This window comes from Panicum virgatum, chromosome 3N (assembly GCF_016808335.1).
Source record: "Panicum virgatum strain AP13 chromosome 3N, P.virgatum_v5, whole genome shotgun sequence".
In the NCBI taxonomy this organism is placed as follows: Eukaryota; Viridiplantae; Streptophyta; class Magnoliopsida; order Poales; family Poaceae; genus Panicum; species Panicum virgatum.
In genome coordinates, this window is record NC_053147.1 from 25,572,151 (window position 1) to 25,591,584 (window position 19,434).

Genomic DNA, 19,434 nt, shown 5'->3' on the forward strand with positions numbered 1-19,434 from the left:
AGGGATAAGAATGGAACGTGTGGACAGGAGCGCTTGGATTCCAAATTTTGAAGGCCGCGCGCGCGCAGGAGATAGCGGGGGTATTTTCAGTTCTGACGGATGGAAGGTTGGCCGCCAAAACTTTCAAAATAAAAGTTTGGCCGCCAAAATTTTAGGTGCCGAATGTAGTATGTCTGGCCTTTTTATCTGAAAATAATATGGGACTCATATTTTGCCTAAGAATTTTGCTATTAAAAAATATTTGAACTAATAATCACCTTGTATCACAAAAATATTGAACTACTAACAAATTAAATGATTCTATCAAATAGACCTAGTGAAAAATACTAATAAAAAAATTGAACTAATAATCACCTTGGTGTGTTTGGATCTATGGGTTATTTTTTAGCCAAAAGGGAGCCAAACAGGAGGGCTATTTCATTTAAGGGCTATTTTCTTGAGTTAAACTTTAGCCCTCAAAATAACTCTCGGCTATTTCTCCGAACAGGGTCCTTGTATCAATGTAGCTTGCTAGTCAATATGATAACTATGAATGTACGCTGTCAGTTAACACTAAATGGGATTACCTCTTTCGTTTCATTTTTAAAACTTTTTTGAGACCTTAAAAAAGATGCATGCACCGTAACCATCCCTACCATCCTAGAGTAGCCGCTATTGCTCGTCGTTGCTCGCACACATATGAAAGAAGTGTGTCCTTTTGAAAATAGTATTATTGAGTAAAACTATTAATAGTCTTTTTTATATAAGCAAACATATGAAATAAGGTTTTGTTATATTTTAGTGTGAAGAAGTAATGTTAGCTCTTAATCATATTGAGAGGGAAGACTAGGACTTCAAAGGTGTACTCTCCCTAGAAGGCTAAATGAAGAATAAGTTTATGATGTTTGGTATTTAGTGACGAACCTACATTTATCATGAAACAAAAACGTCACTAACTATTTGATATTTGACGACAAATTTGTCATATCGTCATTGATTGTTGCATCTTTTGTGACGAAAATTCATGTTCGTCATTAAGGTACTCGTCTACCTTAGATTAGTGACGATATTGCTTAAATCGTCACAGAATGGCAGCTATTCTATGACATTTTCGTTTTTCGTCATTTAGATTTTCGTCACGGATACTCATATTTCTTGTAGTGTGAATATTAGTTTACTCTGCAAATGGTGGTGGAGGCTGGAACATGAATCTGGAATTTGGCAAGAGATAATCCAAGCGAAATATCTTCATGGAAAACCCATTGGTGTTGTGCATCACAGACTGAATGATTCTTTCATCTGGACTGACTTGCTGAAGGTCAAGCAGTTTTATCTAAAAGGGAGGACCATTCACATCAAGAATGGGAAGAACACTCTTTTCTGGTTAGACTCCTGGTTAGATAACAAACCATTGAGTGTAGTACACTCTGTACTTTTTGATCTTTGCTCTAACCAAGAGGTTACTGTGTTTGAGTTCTTAAGGTTGGAGGGACAACTGTCCTTTAACAGATGGCTTCCACCTTTTCTTTTTGATCAATGGCTAAATCTGGTTAACACTGTCTTTCTTACCACTTTGCAAATAGTCTTGATATGGTTGCATGGAAATGGAATAGCAAAGGTCTTTTCACCACTAAATCTGTTTATGACCATATGTCTTGTGGCCATTCTAGGAGATATTTTAAACATATCTGGAAATCTAAGTTGCCCTACAAAATCAAAATCTTTACCTGGCTTCTTGAGAACAAAGTCATTCTAACAAAGGATAATTTGCTCAAGAAAAAATGGCCTGGTGATCCTACATGTTCATTCTGCTCTCAAGTTGAGTCAGTGGATCATCTTTTCTTCCTATGTCCTATAGCTAAGGTGAATTGGGATTTTATAGCAATTTGTTTGGGTGCTCATGAGCTGCCGGGCAATGTCGGAGGATTTGCTGGCTGGATCAAAAAATATTTGCCCCACGGTGGCTTAGTTCACCACTTCATCTTCGCTGCTGTCAGCTGGGCAATTTGGAAATGCCGCAATAAAGCATGTTTTGACTCTAAAACCATCAAACACCCAGTCGAGATTATTTATCATACTTGCTCCTTTATGTCTTACTGGGCAGGGCTCTATCCACAGGAGATGCAAGGTAAAATCCTGGAAGGCGTCAAGGCCCTGCTAGCGTGTGTTCATCGGGCTGTGGCGGTGCAACCAGATAGCGTTCCAAGGATTCTCCCTGCTGTGACTGAAGATGACAAGAGCGAGGATGATGCGGCTGAAGATGATGTGTGATCGTGCGGGTGCTGTCTAGTCTTTTCAAGTTTCTGCTAGTGCTGGTCCGGAGTATTAAACTGTGGTCGAACTCCTTACTCTCTTGAGAATCCCGGGAGGTTAGTTTGTTTTGTAATGTTGACAGGTCCCATAACCTGAATCAGGTTATGCAATCCTGAAGGTTGACGGGTTAAACTTCCCCCTTCCCTCTTCTCCCTTCAACTCTTGTCTGAACATTTGTATTTCCGTTGCTGCGTAATGGAAATGGGGTGAACCCGTCTCGAAAAAAATCTGGAAATAAAGAACGATTCTCGTCGGCAAGTTGTCTCAACTTTCTACATCTATATACTACTCCCTCCGTTTCAAATTATAGGTCATTCCAAGAATTTTGGAGAGTCAAAATTTTTCAAATTTGACCAAATTTATGTAACAAGATAGTAACATTTATAATATCAATTAAGTATCATTAGATTCTTTGTTAGCTATATTTTCATAATATACCTATTTAATGTCATAAATTTTTGTGTTTTTCTCTGTAATTTTAGTCAAATTTTGAGATGATTTGACTCTCCAAAATTCTTGGAATGACTTATAATTTGAAATGGAAGGCGTACTGCGTACTGATCGAACTCAGATGAAGTTACGAGCATTGCCTTTCATGTACGAATCACAAATGGCCAGTTGTACGAGCCGTGCTACGACGACGCAGATGATCAGTTCGTCACACAAGATTCCACGTATTTACGTACTTGCTGCCGCATAGTACGCGTACGCGTACGTGCTAGCTCACGCGAACGCTAGCTGTATAGCTGCATGCTCCTGCCAGGTTTCCTGTGCAGCAGAGCCGTCTCTGCTGTGCGCGCGCTGTATGGAAGGCGAAGGTGATGGAGAGTAAGAGCAGGTATAGTGGGCGGAAAGCCGGCGGAGAGCTGAAGTGGCATATGAGAAGAAGGAGGCGGGCGATGTGCTAGACGCCTGCTCAAGCGGGCGGAGAAGCTCTGCCACTACTGTTATTGGTTGAATCAGCAGGACCCACCACCGTGAGGCCATGCGTTGTCGCCGGCAGTCGGCTGGCTTATAAGCCATGCCCTAATGCGTCTGCAACTGCAAGTTGTCCATCGCTTCGCTGCGTGCCGTCAGGAGGACTGGACAGGAGAGCAAATCCAGCGGTAGCTCCTATTTGGGTGATCAAACTCACATTTTAACCATTTTGTTCAAATTTTCATCCAGCAGAGTCTCTATTTGGGTGACTAAAATGATAAGTGATTAAATTTCCTCTCCCACCTTCTCAATTTGATCACCTTCTACTTAGGTTACCAAAAGTAGGACCCACCATTTTTCTTTCTTTTAGTCTATTTAGAAGTCTATTTAGTCGGTATTGCTGGAGTAGACACTACATTTTGAGTGACTAAACTTGAAAAGTGAGTGACTAAAATAAATTTTAGTCACTCCACTAGAGTTGCTGTTACGCCCCCATAAAATCTCCGAGACAAAATCTTAATCCTTACCGGTACGTATTGCCCCGTACAGACCGCCGCATCACTTTCAGGCCCTGTTTAGTTCCCACCCCATAAACCCTGTAAACGCAAAAAAACCGTCACATCGAATGTTTTGACACATGCATAGAGTTCTAAATGAAGTCTATTTACAAAACTTTTTGCATATATGGGCTATAAATCGCGAGATAAATCTAATGAGCCTATTTAATTTATGATATGCAACAGTGATGCTACAGTAACCATCCGCTAATTATTGATTAATCATGGATTAATTAGCATCATTAGATTCGTCTCGCGATTTACAACCCATCTGTGCAAAAAGTTTTATAAATAGACTCCATTTAGTATTTCAAATTAGTAAGATTCCAACAAAAAAAATTGCGCTTGAACTAAACAAACAGGCCTCACTTTCACCACGTACGACACGCACACACTTGACACGCACGTCCTCTGCACCACCAACAGCAGGGATCACACACACACACGCACAGGGACAGGGCTGGACTGTAGAGAGGGACACGAAATTATTACCTAGACCCGTTCCATTGGCACCCCCGATGTCCGACACGCGAGCTTGGATACCTCCCATATACTATGCCTGGTCCATGGAAGAACGGGTCTACGCAATAATTCCTTTTTTCTCATCGAACTCGAATATGGACTCACAACTTGTAACTTGATAGTTGGTACTACTAAGATTGACGATGATGGTCGCGGCAGCACTCCGCCGCTACCTGGCCGGCCACGGCGAGCGCATGGCTCCGGTGGCGCGCGCCGGCGTCAGATCAGCCGCGCCTGCCCTTGCTCTTGGCGCCGTCGTTGAAGTCGAGGAGCACGGTGCTGTGGCACTTGGGGCACCGGGGGTCCTCCCGCGACAGCATCACGTACATCATGCACCGGGGGCACCCCGCCAGGATCATCGGCGGCGCGCCGGCGGCCTCGGGGCTTCCCTCCGACGACACGCACGAGCTCGGCGGGGACGCGGTCGAGGACGACGACGACGACAGCCGCCTCGGCGAGGCCCCGCCGCCCTGGCCGCCGGTCGCGCCGCCCCCCGACGACGCGCCCCCGCGCGACCGCGACGACAGGCTCAGCCGCAGCTCCTGCAGCTTGGACCCGACCTTGCCGTTGTTCCTACTCATCTTCCGATCGATGATCACCAAGCCCGGCCGCGCGCTGACCACCGCCGCCCAACAACTGACGCCGCCACTCCTAGCTAGCTAGCTGGGTGCCTGGGTGAAGGCGGCCGGCGAAGGCACTCTAGCTCTCGCTGTCTCGCACGCGCGCACGCGTACTACTCCAGTACTCCTTCCTCCTGGTCAGCCGTTGCTGGTGCTGCCGGAGTGGAAGCAGGCCAGCTCGGTAGCGTGTGCCTGGGTAGTTGTGGTGCGGTGGTGCAACTCCCGTTCGCGTTATATAACGGGCGAGGGCTCGAGGAGGGTGCCGCTGCCACGCGCAGTTGAGGTGGAGGAGGTGATGGTTTTCTTTATTGCCACGAGCAGCAGCATTTAGATCCCTGTTGCTTCCCTCCCTGCAGCTAGCTGGCTGCCCCAGCAGCACTACGCCACTACCGATCTCAACTCAGCTCTCTGATGCTAGTAATTAAGCTCTCTCTCACTGATCCCATTCTCTTTCCTGTGGTTGGGGATTTAATGTATTAATTGGGTCGAGAAATCGGATGGTGAGGGAGTTAAGGGTTCCCCAGATGAACATTGTGGGCGACGGCCGGGGGAGTAGTGGTGGCAGTGGCCCCGTTTGGTTTGCAGCGTGTTAGTGAGTAAATAGTGACAGTTTGACCGCTAATTACAGTGTCAAATAAAGGCAGTTTACAAAACCAACTGCAGAACCCCCGCGCTAGTGACCCTGAAGAATCTAATGAGGCCTTTGATCGCGCGATTAGAGAATGATTACTGTAGTATAACTATAGCAAATCAGCGATTAATTAATGTCATTAGATTCGTCACGAAAAGTTACACCCATCCATAAAAAGGTTTTGCAAATAGACTTCATTCAGTCCTCTATGCGGGAAAGATTCTCTTCTAGCGCTAGGATTGTAGCGCGAAACTGCCAGTGTTTCTCGATCTTGTGGAAATTGTAGGGTGGCACAGGTACGGAGCGCGCGTTAATGTGATGGTGGTACGTATCTTAATACTGGTATCTATCTGCAGTCAATAGTTCTCAATACACATGTCTGCGGGTACGGGTACTAAATACTAGTAAATACGGAGTAGAGTACATTTAATTATCTCGGTTTCTTTTTTACACTGCCATATTTTACTGGATCACATGGCGCTTCGATCCAAATTGTTAATTATTTAGACAATATATCTGTGTGTATAGTAAAAACTATATATCTAAAAATGTTTAAACAACCACATAAATTATGTATCTAAAAAGGTCTCCAATTTGGAACGGAGGAGTAGTAGCTTTCAACATAGCTATGACTTAATTAAAGCCATCAAAATTCTCAATGTGCCACTTAAAACTAAATTTATTACCCCTTCATGTGCCACAGCACGTGGATAAAATTTTATTTCCACTTCTGTCCCATGCGTATTGCACATGGAGGATTAGAAACTTTTTTAGTGAAGTAAGAGGGATGCGAACTTTTTTATGAAGGAAAAAGTGAGGATTTTCGGATTATTTTCAGTGGCATCATGGGAGTTCTTCTACATATTTTCCTTAGCATATGCTAGTCAAAATTATTAGAAGATAAAAATATTTTCAGAAAAATTCTATAACACTTACGTGTTTTTTGGTGGTCCAAGTTTATTTTAAAGAAATATGGCGACATATCTATTTGTAAATAGAGAGAATAATTTGTAGTACTTATTATTAGTAAACTGGCACAGCACCAGTTATCCTGTCTAGACTAGTAGTTTGTCTATAAGGTCTTTAGGTAAAGATCCAGGCTAGAGTACTTTACCTAAAGATCCAGGCTACAGTAAAACAATATCCGATAAGGCACTTTAAGTGGTGATATCTATAAGAGAGTTTTTGTAAGCAATTGGAGGTACTTTATCAAACTGTTCAATCACGCTATTTGCAATTAAAGTTGATTGGATGATTTCACTTCCAGGTCAACTTGAGCATGCTAATTGATCTACCTACTACTTTGGTGTCTATTCACCCTGTAAATTTTCTTTTCTTTTTCTTTTTACTATTTTGTCAAAGTTTATTTACCTACTCATATAAGTGAACACAAAATTTAATCCGATCCGTTTATTTTTCCAAATTCACACGCATGTGCAAACAAGCTAGGAGTGTACACATGGGGATGGATCAACAATTGGTGGGTCATCGCGATCGTATATGCTGTGAGCTTCTAGCTATTTGTTAATGTTAATCCGTTGGTTTTTGTCGGTGTCTGCGGGGCAAGCATGTATTAGTTCCTTGCTGTTGACTCTAATCGCGCGTGTACCAGTAAAAAGTAGTGGACTAGCTTGCTATAGTATGGTGCAGAGAAATAGTGCTGCAGTCGTGCGGCACGACGCCAGCACTCGTAATCAAAGACTTCATTTTGGACTAAAACTTTGGCACTGTGTAATCAGAGACCTACGCATTCAGGTCCGTCTACATGGGCAAATGGGCTTGGCCAGTAGTGCAGTGTGCAGAACGCAGCAGATTCCAAAGTCCCCGGATCGAGCAGTGTATACTTTACCTCTCAATATATACGTACTTTACCAGCGAGATGCGTACGGCGTACACATAAACAAGATTAATTAGGATGCAGCTGCCACGCTTCTTCATCATGGATCGATCGAGTTAATGACATGCGTACAGAGTCATCAGTGACAGTGAGAAAGCCAACTCCCGAGAGTGTACATTGAGACGAGACGAGAATATACCTGATAGGCTTGCCCCTTTTTTTTCATTTTGTTCAGATAGAAAAGACGCCGCACTACTGACTGACTTATGAATGTTCAGAGGTCGGTTGAGGGATTGACTTCTGAATTTGTTTAGCTGTGTGGTATCCAGTGGCGCTTTAAAAATGCTGGAGGGACTCCGTAGGTCACACAACTTGATGTACTTCTACGTACATCACGCGTGTTTATTCTATATCTAGGTCAATCATAAAGCCTGGCTGCTATTGGGAAGAAAAAGATTTTTCGATCTGCCCTGCTGCATCTCGGTAGTAGTTCTACGGAATCCAAACAGCAGCACATCGCTACGGCAGGGTCAGCGGCTCCTGTAGTTCTCCAATCTGAGTCCCTGACGGTTAATCATTCATCTCCCACGCATTCACTCACCTCTGTGCTAGCTCGGCCACCGATCGATTTTCAATGGCCCCGTGGTGCTGTTTCTTTTTGGGCCAGGCCGTATATCTCCGTCCATCGGCCACGCTACGGTAATTCCAAATGTGCGGATCACGAGTCCACATATCACATATGCACGTGGGCTTCTTTTCAGGAGAGCCTAGGCTCGCTAAGCTTCATCATCCATCACATGTGTGGTGGTCCTGCAGTGCAGGCCTCTCGGTGAAGGATGGGCCTAACCGGACGAGGGTGCAGAATTTTTTTAATTTTTATATTATTTTTTTCGATTTTTCAAAAATATATGCTGTTTTTTTAAAAATTTGTCACCGTGCCGCCGGTTCATCCGGCAGGTTGTTACCGCCGGATGAACCGACGGTAAGTTAGATGGGCCGTGGACCTACACACTTACCGCCGGATGATCCGCCGGTACCTACTTTCCGCCGGATGAACTGGCGGAAGGAGCTACTGCCGAGCTACAGTCGGCTATAGCCGCACTGTAGCTGACTGTTAAGATTTCGCCGTTTCAAACGGCGATAGGTCCTCTGGCATTTTTTTGTAATTATTTTTTTTTTATTTCCTGTCCTCTAATTATTTTAATTACGCTTAGATATATTTCAAAAAAATAGTAGAGCAAGCAGACCTTATGAAAATACTTTTTGTAAACTACTACAAATTAGATTTAACTCTAATAGAATGTGAAAATATATTTTTGCATGAGATATTTTCATGAGTTCCAATTACGATTTCGATGTCCTGTCAGCTTGCATCGGATTCTTCTGCACCCCCACTCATTCACTATGTGTGCATGTATTCGTACGTCAATTGACAGTTGTGCGCTTTTCAGGTTGCGTGAACCATGGCTATAGACCAAATACCTCCATCTATAAATAGGGACATCACCCCATCTCATACGAAATCACTAGACATCCCCGCACTACCATCATATCTTCCGTGGAACAAGGTTAGAGAACCTGTGCCTCAAGGAGTGCAGGTTCCAATGTGCTTCTGCGGTTCGTTGTGCAAGCTGATGAAGTCCAAAGTTTTGGGCGATGACTTCGGCATGAGGTTCTTCAAGTGTGACAACTACGAGTACGACCCGCTAAAGCGCTACGGCAAGGACAAACCGAAGGTGCCACCTCGCACTATCTAGTTTGCGCCTTCGAAGTACAGTAAGTTAAATCTAACTCGGCTTGGAAATAGAGTCCACCACCTCTTTGTGATTTCATATAGTGGCTGGACACGGAGCAATTGACCGAAGCTAAGGAACACGTTGAGCACGAAGCAAGGTGGGCTGCGGAAAGGTGGCAGCAAATGCTGCAAGAGGAAAAAATAGAGGAGAAATGCAAGAAAGATAAAAAAGAGATCCAGAAGAGGTTCGCAGATGTGGAACATCGGCAGGCGGAGGAGCGTGAAGCTGATAGGGAGAGGAAGCGAGAGAGGGCCCGCCGTGCAAAGGAGGCGGGGCCCGAGGCTATTAGGAAGGGGAAGTATCCTCGGTGCATGTAGCAGCACCGTCCAAATTAAACCGGCTTAAATGCACTAACTATCATCTTAATACTTAATCAAGTTAATGTGCACTTAAAACGGTGTAACCTGATAGGCTGTCGGGTAAAATCCCGATTAAACTACTGTACTCCAGGATCACAATTGCACTTAGACCCCTACGAAGACGAGCACAGGTGATACCAGCATACAGAAATCTTCAAATTAATTTACAACACAGATTTTACATAAAAAGGTTCGAATACAAACGACAAAGTTCAAAAGCACAGCGAAAGTTTAAAACTGAGTTCGAAATACAATACGATAACCACGACAATGATATAAGGTGAGCTCCACATCCTGCCCACCGATGTGATGCCAACCTGCCCAATCTTCACGGGGAAGACGGGGCCCACTCGACGGTCCAACCCGGAGGAAGCGGCTGTCCAATCCAGGACGCACAGACTTCCTCGAAGTCAGCGGGAACGCAACCTGCTTAAAAGGTTTACAACAACAACCCTGAGTATACTAATACTCAGCAAGGCTTACCCGACTTTGGGTATACTTAGCCCACTATCTAGACATGCAAAGCTTTTTGGCTCTGAAGTTTGTTTTGCTGAAAGGCTACTACTAATGAATCCTTACTTTCAATATTTTAGCTCAATTTAAGTTTATCAAGTGCCAACTAGATTTGCCTGACATCTAGAGCAAGCATGATTGATCATATCAATCTTTACAGAGTACCATCATTATATCATCATCATTCCAATTCTTTACTACGATGTGACAAAGAGATCAAGGCTCTCATAACCGTGAGTCACGGCGAATCGATCCGATTTAACCTTGCAAGGTGGACCTAACTCACACGACGCATGTAAACCCCGTCGGGTCACGCGCGTCAACCGTTTCCATCATTACCACGGCATCTGAACTACACCTGCTAAAACCCAGGTGATGGGCCCCTCACGGTGAACTCCCGAAGAACCCGGAGGCGGCATCCTATCCAACACCCGCCAACTCCCACGCCCAGCGTAGCATGACAGAATTCAAATCACCGCTGTAAAGTGGTACACAGCTTACCGGTTTCGACTACCTCCTACTTCCGGTATGTGGTTAGTACTGTTCAATCCTCGATCAACACTGCCAACAACGGAACGGTCCTCAATCGACACAGGCGGAGATTTCTTTTCATCCATTCTATACCATTAATCCAACTCATTTCCGCTCGGTCTCCGTTTCTCTTTACTCAACAACTCATTTCAAAGCCATAGCTAAAGAAACGAGATCCTAAAACTCGCGAGTGACAGCAATCACTCGACTTCTACCGAAATCCTACTTAGCAGAGCATTGCTAACGATACCTGCACACTAGTATGGTCTCATAGGTACCTAGGGAGAACATACATACTTGGGTTTCATACAACTCCTAAAACTTAAATGCACAAATACTTAAATAAACATTGAATAATTTAAATTATGGTTATGCTCTGGGGCTTGCCTTGCAGGTCAGCGGGGTTAACAAAAACCTCTGGAGCGGGCTCAATGGCGTCCTTCTGCGGCTCTTCTTCTCGTGGCTCCTGGACCGGCTCAGCGATCAACTCGTAGGCGACTTCGTTCGCGGCGTCTACACGAATAAAAAATATGCCATGCACAATTAGAACACGGTGCAATGCATGAGCACTTAATGCGATGAAAAGATCAACTCAAATTAGCCTGAAGTGTTTCCTTCAACCACAAAACTACTAAACTTGCTTGGGTAGCAGGGATTAAAACAGAGGCTTGCTTTGCAAGCATGAAACAATTAACTAACAACACTAAAACAAAGAAAAGAGTAGCTAGGGCAAAATAAAAGCAAAACCTAACTTTCACACATGATCTAGGAACAAAATTAACCAGCTTAACTTGAAAGCAGTAAAGCATGCCTCACAAATTTTTCCAACATCTACTGATATAGAAACACATTTCTATTAGCCCTAGGAAAGGAAAACAAACACTAACAGATCCACAACCAAGCACTTAGGCCATGCATCTGAAAATTTTACAGAGGACTACCCATGATAAGATGAGGCTACTAAAATATTTTCAGAATTTTTAGATCAACAGAACTGCAGAAATAAAATAGACAAGATCAAACACAAAGTAAAGTTTAGCAGGGCTAAAACTGACATTTGACCTGCATGGGTATTTTTCTTCTAAAGATCTCAGTTTTAGAAACCTAACAAAATTGGGTTTGCATTTTTAGGATTTTTCTGCGTTTTTCTTCAATTTTTGGAAGGTTTCAGCCATTTAAAAAATAAAGAGAAAATAAATAAAGGGGGGCTGATAGCCGGGCCCCACATGGCAGTGGGCGCCGGCCCAGCTCGCCCCCCTCCTCTGCTTCGCGCCCGCATGCGCGGGGCATGGCAGGGCAGCCCGCGGCGGCGCTCCCCGCCGGCGGGACCGACCGGTGGCGCTGCGGCGGGGTCGAGCCGGGGGCGCAGGGCGGGCGGCGGTCGGGCGGAGCGCACTCGGCGCGGCCCAGAGGGGCGCGCGCCAGGTGGTCCGCGGCGGCGCCGGGCAAGGGCGGCGGCGCGCGGCGTCCTCCGCCGGTGGGGCGGAATCGGCGGAGCGGCGACGGCAAGGGGGGTCCAGGTGGCACTGCGGCTCGCGGCGGCGCCCCGCGAGCGCGCGCAGGGGAGCCCCGCGGCGCGCGCCGGCGGCGGCACACGGCGGCGCGGCGGCATTCAAACGCCGGAGGCCACGGAACCAAAGGGAAAAGAGGCCGGGGAGTAGGAGAGGGTTGCGGGGAAGCTCACCACAGACTTGTTTTGCACGAAGGAGGGCCGGAGGAGGGAGCTCGACGGAGAGGGCGAAGCTCGGGTGAACTGCAATGGCGGCCGGGGCGATCTGCGGCTCGATTCGGTCGGCGTAAGGCACGGCCGAGCTCGTGGAGGGCTGGAGGAGCTTCGGGGCGAGGTTGTGCAGCTCTGGGTGCGTGGAATCTAGGCGGGGTGGCAAGCAGTGGCCGGCGCGACGAACGACGGCGACTCGAGCTCGTCTCGGCTCCGCGTGGGCTCGAGGAAAGAGAAGACGATGGAAGGGGGAAAACGGAGACGGCACCGCGACCAGATAAGGATGCGCAGTGCGGCGTGCGAGGATCTTCGACGGCCGACGCGTGGAGGAGGCGCCGACGAGCACAGTCGCCGGTATGGCCGGCGAGCGTCACAGTAAAGGCACTGGAGAGCACAGTGATCGAATTTAAGGATTTTGACTCGATTTTGGTTAACTGAAACTCCAAATTTCATGTAACCACTTGAAATTTGGCCAAAATAAAAGTTGTAGAAGAAGGAAAGATCTACAACTTTCATTTTAGGCGCAACTTGATTTGAAACTCGGATCGGTGACAAAAACGAGATCGAAAACGGCTAAGTAGATGTTTACTAAGCAAACGCGATTAACGCTAACGACGAATTGAGTCCACGATTAGCGAGATAAATCATGATTAGCGAGCATGATTAACACAGGGGTGTTACAGTCTTCCCCCCTTAAAAGAATCTCATCCCGAGATTCATGCACGAGAGAAATCAAACAGGCGGAATGGTTCGAAGATGTAGTACCTGGATGAGCATTTAAAAACTCCGGATACTTGGATTTCAGAAATTCCTCCTTCTCCCAAGTAGCTTCATCTTCGGAGTGATTACTCCATTGAACTTTGTAGAATCGGTTGGTTGTGTGACGAGTAACTCGATCCTTGCGATCAATAATCTTGATAGGGTGCTCAGGATAAGTGAGATCGGACTCTAATTGAATCGAGTCACTTTCCACAACTTCAGTCGGAACTCTAAGGCACAATCTAAGTTGTGACACATGGAAGATGTTATGAACTGCAGAAAGATTCGCTGGAAGATTCAACCGATAAGCCACAGGACCGCATCGTTCCACAATTGGATATGGACCGATGTAGCGGGGAGCTAACTTTCCTTTTATTCCGAATCTTTGCACACCTTTCCAAGGTGATACTTTTAAATAGACATGGTCACCGACCTTAAAGACGAGTGGATCTCTTCTTTTATCCGCGTAGCTCTTCTGCCGAGACTGTGCAATCTTTAAGTTGGCTTGGATAAGACGAACTTGTTCTTCGGCTTTTTGAACCATGTCGGGCCCAAAGATAGTTCTTTCTCCGGTTTCAGACCAATTGAGAGGTGTACGGTATCGACGACCATACAAGGCTTCAAATGGTGCCATTTTGATGCTTTCTTGATAACTATTGTTATAAGAAAATTCAGCTAATGGCAAACATTGATCCCATTTCTGTGGATAGGTCAGGACGCAAGCACGGAGCATATCCTCCAAAATTTGATTTATCCTCTCGGTTTGGCCGTCTGTTTGAGGATGATATGCAGAGCTGCGAATAAGATGCGTTCCCAAGCAAGCATGTAACTGCTCCCAAAAACGAGCAATGAATTGAGTTCCACGATCAGAAATGATAATCTTTGGCACACCATGCAAACAAAGTATGCGATTAATATACAATTCCGCATACTGCTTGGTCAAGTATGTCGTCTTAACTGGGAGGAAATGTGCCGACTTGGTCAGCCTGTCGACCACAACCCAAATAGAGTCGTAACCCTTTTGAGTTCGAGGTAAGCCGACGATGAAATACATACATATATCTTCCCATTTCCATTCTGGAATACTCAAGGGTTGAAGAGTTCCAGCTGGTCTGAGATGACTGGCTTTAACCCTCCGACAGATATCACACTCTGACACATACTTGGCAATTTCTCTTTTCATCCGAGTACACCAAAATCGTTGCTTCAGGTCTTGGTACATCTTGTTGCTACCCGGATGAATTGACAGTCGTGAAGTATGGGCTTCATCAAGAATTTATTTTCTGAGCTCAAAATTCTTAGGCACCACTAATCGGTTCTTGAACCATAGCACATTCTCACTATCTTGGTGGAAGCAACTCACTTTAGGATCTCCTTCTGATAGTCTTCTCTGAATTTCCTTTACCCCTTTATCTTGCTTTTGTGCTGCTATGATGATATCATGAAGAGTAGGAGTAAGCTCTAGATGGGCCAATGTGCCAGGTGGTACGATACTTAAGTTCAGCTTTTCCATTTCAAAGCAAAGGGATTCGCTTAATGGTATAGCTGAAATGCAATGACAGTGAACTTTGCGACTCAGCGCATCGACAACTACATTTGCCTTGCCAGGATGATAATGCACTTCGAGCTCATAATCTTTAATCAACTCAAGCCATCTCCTTTGACGCATGTTCAAATCAGCTTGAGTGAAAAGGTATTTGAGACTCTTGTGATCAGTATAGATGTTGCACAATGAACCTAAAAGATAGTGTCGCCAGATCTTCAGAGCATGGACGACAACTGCTAATTCAAGATCATGAGTGGGATAGTTTTCTTCATGACACTTGGGCGATCGAGATGCATAAGCAATCACCCGGTTCTCCTGCATCAAGACACAACCGAGTCCTGTGGCTGAGGCATCACAGTAGACATCGAATGGTTTTGTAGTGTCTGGCTGGGCCAAGATTGGACCTGAAGTAAGAAGTGTTTTCAATTTCAGGAAAGCTTCCTCACATTGGGCACTCCAATAGAATTTGACACCCTTCTTAAGAAGTTCAGTCATCGGCTTCGCAATTCTGGAGAATTCTGGGATGAACCGACGATAATACCCAGCTAAGCCCAAGAAACTGCGAATTTCAGGGACTGAAGTTGGGGCGTCCCAATCGAGTACATCGTGTACTTTGCTAGGATCCACAGAGATGCCCTCAGCAGATATGACATGACCGAGGAATGGCACTTCCTTCAGCCAGAAGTCACACTTGCTGAATTTGGCATAAAGCTGGTGCTCTCTCAGACGTTGAAGTACTATGTGAAGATGATGAGCATGTTCTTCCTCATTCTTGGAGTAGATCAAGATATCATCAATGAAGACCACGACGAACTTGTCTAACTCCGGCATGAATACCGAATTCATGAGGTACATGAAATAAGCTGGAGCATTGGTTAATCCAAAGGACATCACCAAATACTCGTAGAGACCATAACGAGTAGAGAAAGCTGTTTTTGGTATATCCACCGGTCTGATTTTGATTTGATGATAACCAGATCGTAGATCTATTTTTGAGAATACCTTAGCTCCAGCTAGTTGATCAAAAAGAATATCAATACGAGGAAGTGGATATTTATTTTTGATGGTGACTGCATTCAGAGGTCGGTAATCCACACATAGCCTCAGCCTGTGATCTTTCTTCTTTACGAACAGAGCCGGGCAACCCCAAGGTGAGTTGCTCGGTCGAATAAAGCATTTATCCAGCAACTCTTGCAACTGGATTTTTAATTCAGCTAACTCACTGGGAGTCATTCTATATGGCCTTAGAGATATGGGCGCTGTGCCAAGTTGTAACTCAATGACAAACTCAATATCCCGATCGGGAGGCATACCTGGCAAGTCCTCCGGAAACACATCGGGGTATTCACAAACCACCGGAATTACCTCTAGGATTTTTCCCTCAAGATGGTATATGACAGTGGCTGGAATTGCATGCTGGGAAAGATGAATATCCATAGAACCATACATGGAAGAGTTGAACTGAAGGATGCGAGAAGAGGTATTGATGATAACGCCATGCTTCTTCATCCAATTCATTCCAAGTATGATATCTATCCCTTGACTTGGAAGAACAATGGGAGTGAGTGGAAAAATTTTCCCACCCAAGTTAAGGGGGACATTTCGAACTACTTGGCCAGCATTTAACCGGGTGCCAGGTGTCTGAATAATGTAGGGTCTCTCTAGGCATGTTACTTGTAAGTGAAGTCGTGCCACACATGCTTCACTGATAAAGTTATGAGATGCTCCCGAATCAAATAACACAGTAACATGGCCGTGATTAACGGAGAACGTACCCGCCATCACTTGGGTGCCCTCCGGAACTTCTTCTAGAGCGGTGTAGTTCACACGACCAGTCTTGGCAGGTACAACCTTCTTTTTCTGATCCTTCTGGCAGGAACCTTGACTCAGCGTAGGAGTCTTGTAGTTATTCTGCCGAGGTGGCAGACGGCAGTCACGTGCAAAGTGCCCCAGGTTACCACAATTGTAACATGGGTAGTTGTTGGGGCGTGGAGCTGGTAGCATTAAAGGCCTCTGCTGCTGTGTCAGAAAACGAGGTGCCCACTGCTGCTGTTGCTGTGGTGGTCGAGCGACCCATCGGCCCTGCTGTGGAGGACGGTTTGAAGCTTGCTGATTCCCTGTCTGAACCAGCTTGTACCTCTGGGGTGCATTGCTGGAGGATCCAGCGGGTGCCTTTCTCTTCTTGTCAGCTTTGTGTGCCAACGTGGCATCTTCTTGCGTGATGGCCTTATTAACCAGATCGGTAAAGTTGTTGCATGTGGTGAGAGCTAGCTTGTCCTGAAGCTTTGTGCTAAGTCCACTCCTGAAACAATCCTGTTTCTTCTCATCAGTATCCACATGAAAACCGCCATACTGGGATAACTGATTGAAGGTCTGAGCATATTGGAGCACGGTGTTGTTCCCTTGTTTCAGAGCTAGGAACTCTGCCATCTTCCTCCTCATCAAACTTGTAGGGATGTGATTGGCTTTAAAAGCTGCCAAAAACTCATCCCAAGTGAGACGTATACCAGCGGAAAGTAGAGCCTTGTGATTGACCCACCAGATTTTTGCAGGTCCTCTCAGCTGTTGTGCTGCAAAGGCGGCTTTGTCCAATTCGGCGCAATTGAGGATGCTGAACTTATCCTCAATGGTGCGAATCCAAGCATCGGCCTCAAGGGGATCATCGGCCTTATGGAACAGAGGTGGCTGGGTGGCCAGAAAACTGACATAGTCAGTTTCTGCTGGTGCTAGTGGGGGAGCGTGTCGACCTCTGCCGGCATTGACTTGGGCTTGCACCAGTTGCCTTATCAACTCCATCTGCTCGTTGCGGTCAGCGATAAGAGCCGCAACAGCTTGAGCCGAAGAGGGAGGTTGTTGGGGCAGTGCTTCGTGATTCTCATTGTCATGATTATCACCCATCTACAAAATAATCATTCCCCTGGTTAGCCATTTCGCTATCAGGACTAATTCAAGCAAATAAAGAATGTGCATATATAATATGAACACACGGCATGAATCCTTCCCCTCGCGATATGGTTCACCAAGGGAAGATAAACTAACTTGCTTCAGTTGAAACCACCTCAACAAGATTTCAACTTCGAAGACAACCAAAACACAGCTCATTGGTGAAATCTCATACCACCGTAATTAACGAACTAAGGCAGCAACCAGAAAGATCATTAACATGAGCAATTTACACTATGCAACCACGCTGCTTGATTTGAAACAAGGTTCAGTACACTACCAAGCCGTGCTACGGCAACAAACTAACATTAGAGAAGGGTTCACAAACGACCCGAGAACACACCACTACTAAAAGAAGGGTCTTGCACGACCCGGCTACACACCACACTAGCAAGGGGTTATCCTACATGACTCAAACTACTGAGCCACAAAAGAATCCTCAACCCAAGGTTAGCCTAGAGCACTAGGTTGGTCATCCTACCCAACTATCCTACAGTTAGGCTACACTGCAAGGGGAGAATCAACACTATCCCGCTGCGTCCTCACGGAGTCCCAGGTCCCGACTCGACTCCAGACACTCCCTCGATCTCCTCAGGGTCCTCTTCTTCTTCTTCTTCTTCTTCTTCTTCTTCTTCTTCTTCTTCTTCTTCTTCTTCTTCTTCTTCTTCTTCTTCTTCTTCTTCTTCTTCTTCTTCTTCTTCTTCTTCCTCTTCTTCTGGCTCCTCCTCGGCTGCCTCAGCCTCCATCTCTGCTGCTGCCTGCACCTGAGCCTGGGCGTCCTCAATCCACTCCTGGGCCTGCGGAAGCTTCCCCTCCAGGTGCTGCACCATCTGAGTCCTGTTCTCCAGCTCCTCCTGCAACTCCTGAATCCTTATCTTCCTTGCTCTGGACTTGGCCTTCAGAGTCTTGATCTTGTCTTGAGTACCGATCATGTGCTGCTCATGGAGGTGAGCCTCTCGAGCCTTGCTCCTCCATATCGCATTTTCCTCGCGAAGCTGTTCATACATGTTGACCAACGCTGAGGAATAGCTGAACGAGAGGGCTGTCCTGACGTTGTAGTTGGGCATCATGTAGTTCATGTTGCGGTTCACCCGATCTGCATAGGCCTGAGTAGTCTCATCCTTCAGAGGAAACACACTGTAAGGAATATCTATCACCTCTGCATTATGCTTCTCTGAGAACTCCTTAATAGCCTTCCTAGCTACAATCTCCCAGGAGTCTGCCAGCTTCCTACCATAGACAGTGAACTGCCACGAGTCCCATTCCAAGCGAGCGGGGCACGCAGGAATCTTCACGATCATCTGACAGCGCTCGGTGCCCAGCAAGCTAGACTCGTGTCCTGAGTACTGTGGGGGCTAAGTGTAGTCAAACGCCCTGAGCATCTGCCACAACAAACGAGGAAAGTGGCCGGTGTGGAGGGCATTGGAGTGCGCCCAACCCTCAGCGTCCACGATCACGTGCGTGAAGCTAGCCATCAGTAAGAACACATAGCGCTAACGTAAGCCACAATTTTCAAAAGAAACAGATTTAAATTTGGCAACGCAACATAAATAAATTTTTGAAGAACGCCTAGTAAAAACATGGCGATCCAAATAAATTTTTATGAGCGCTACCGAAAGTAACAAACAAACAACAACTCAGGAATGCAAGATGCAAGATGCATGCCACGTTCTAGCGTTTCTCACCCAAACAAGTACCAAATATGGTATACGCGGACAATCGGTGGCACATTTACGTACTCTCCCTATATATAGACTAGTCGTTCCTACGATCAAGGATTTTATAACGCGCTTACGTGGTTAGTTTCCTGCAGAAGAACACAGAGACAGATATATTATCCATTTCTGGACCCTTCGTGCCAGCACACACGAACGGCCCCCATGTGTCCTA

The 19,434-nt window shown here is 45.8% G+C and overlaps 1 protein-coding gene across 1 annotated transcript; it reads right to left on the reverse strand.

Moving 5' to 3' along the window:
* Positions 1 to 4,079: 4,079 nt before the first annotated feature.
* LOC120667450 (protein GL2-INTERACTING REPRESSOR 1-like) lies at positions 4,080 to 5,160 on the reverse strand. The gene has a single exon (XM_039947516.1). It carries the CDS (start codon positions 4,868 to 4,870, stop codon positions 4,514 to 4,516), a length of 357 nt encoding a protein of 118 aa, XP_039803450.1. The 5' UTR covers positions 4,871 to 5,160; the 3' UTR covers positions 4,080 to 4,513.
* Positions 5,161 to 19,434: the final 14,274 nt, after the last annotated feature.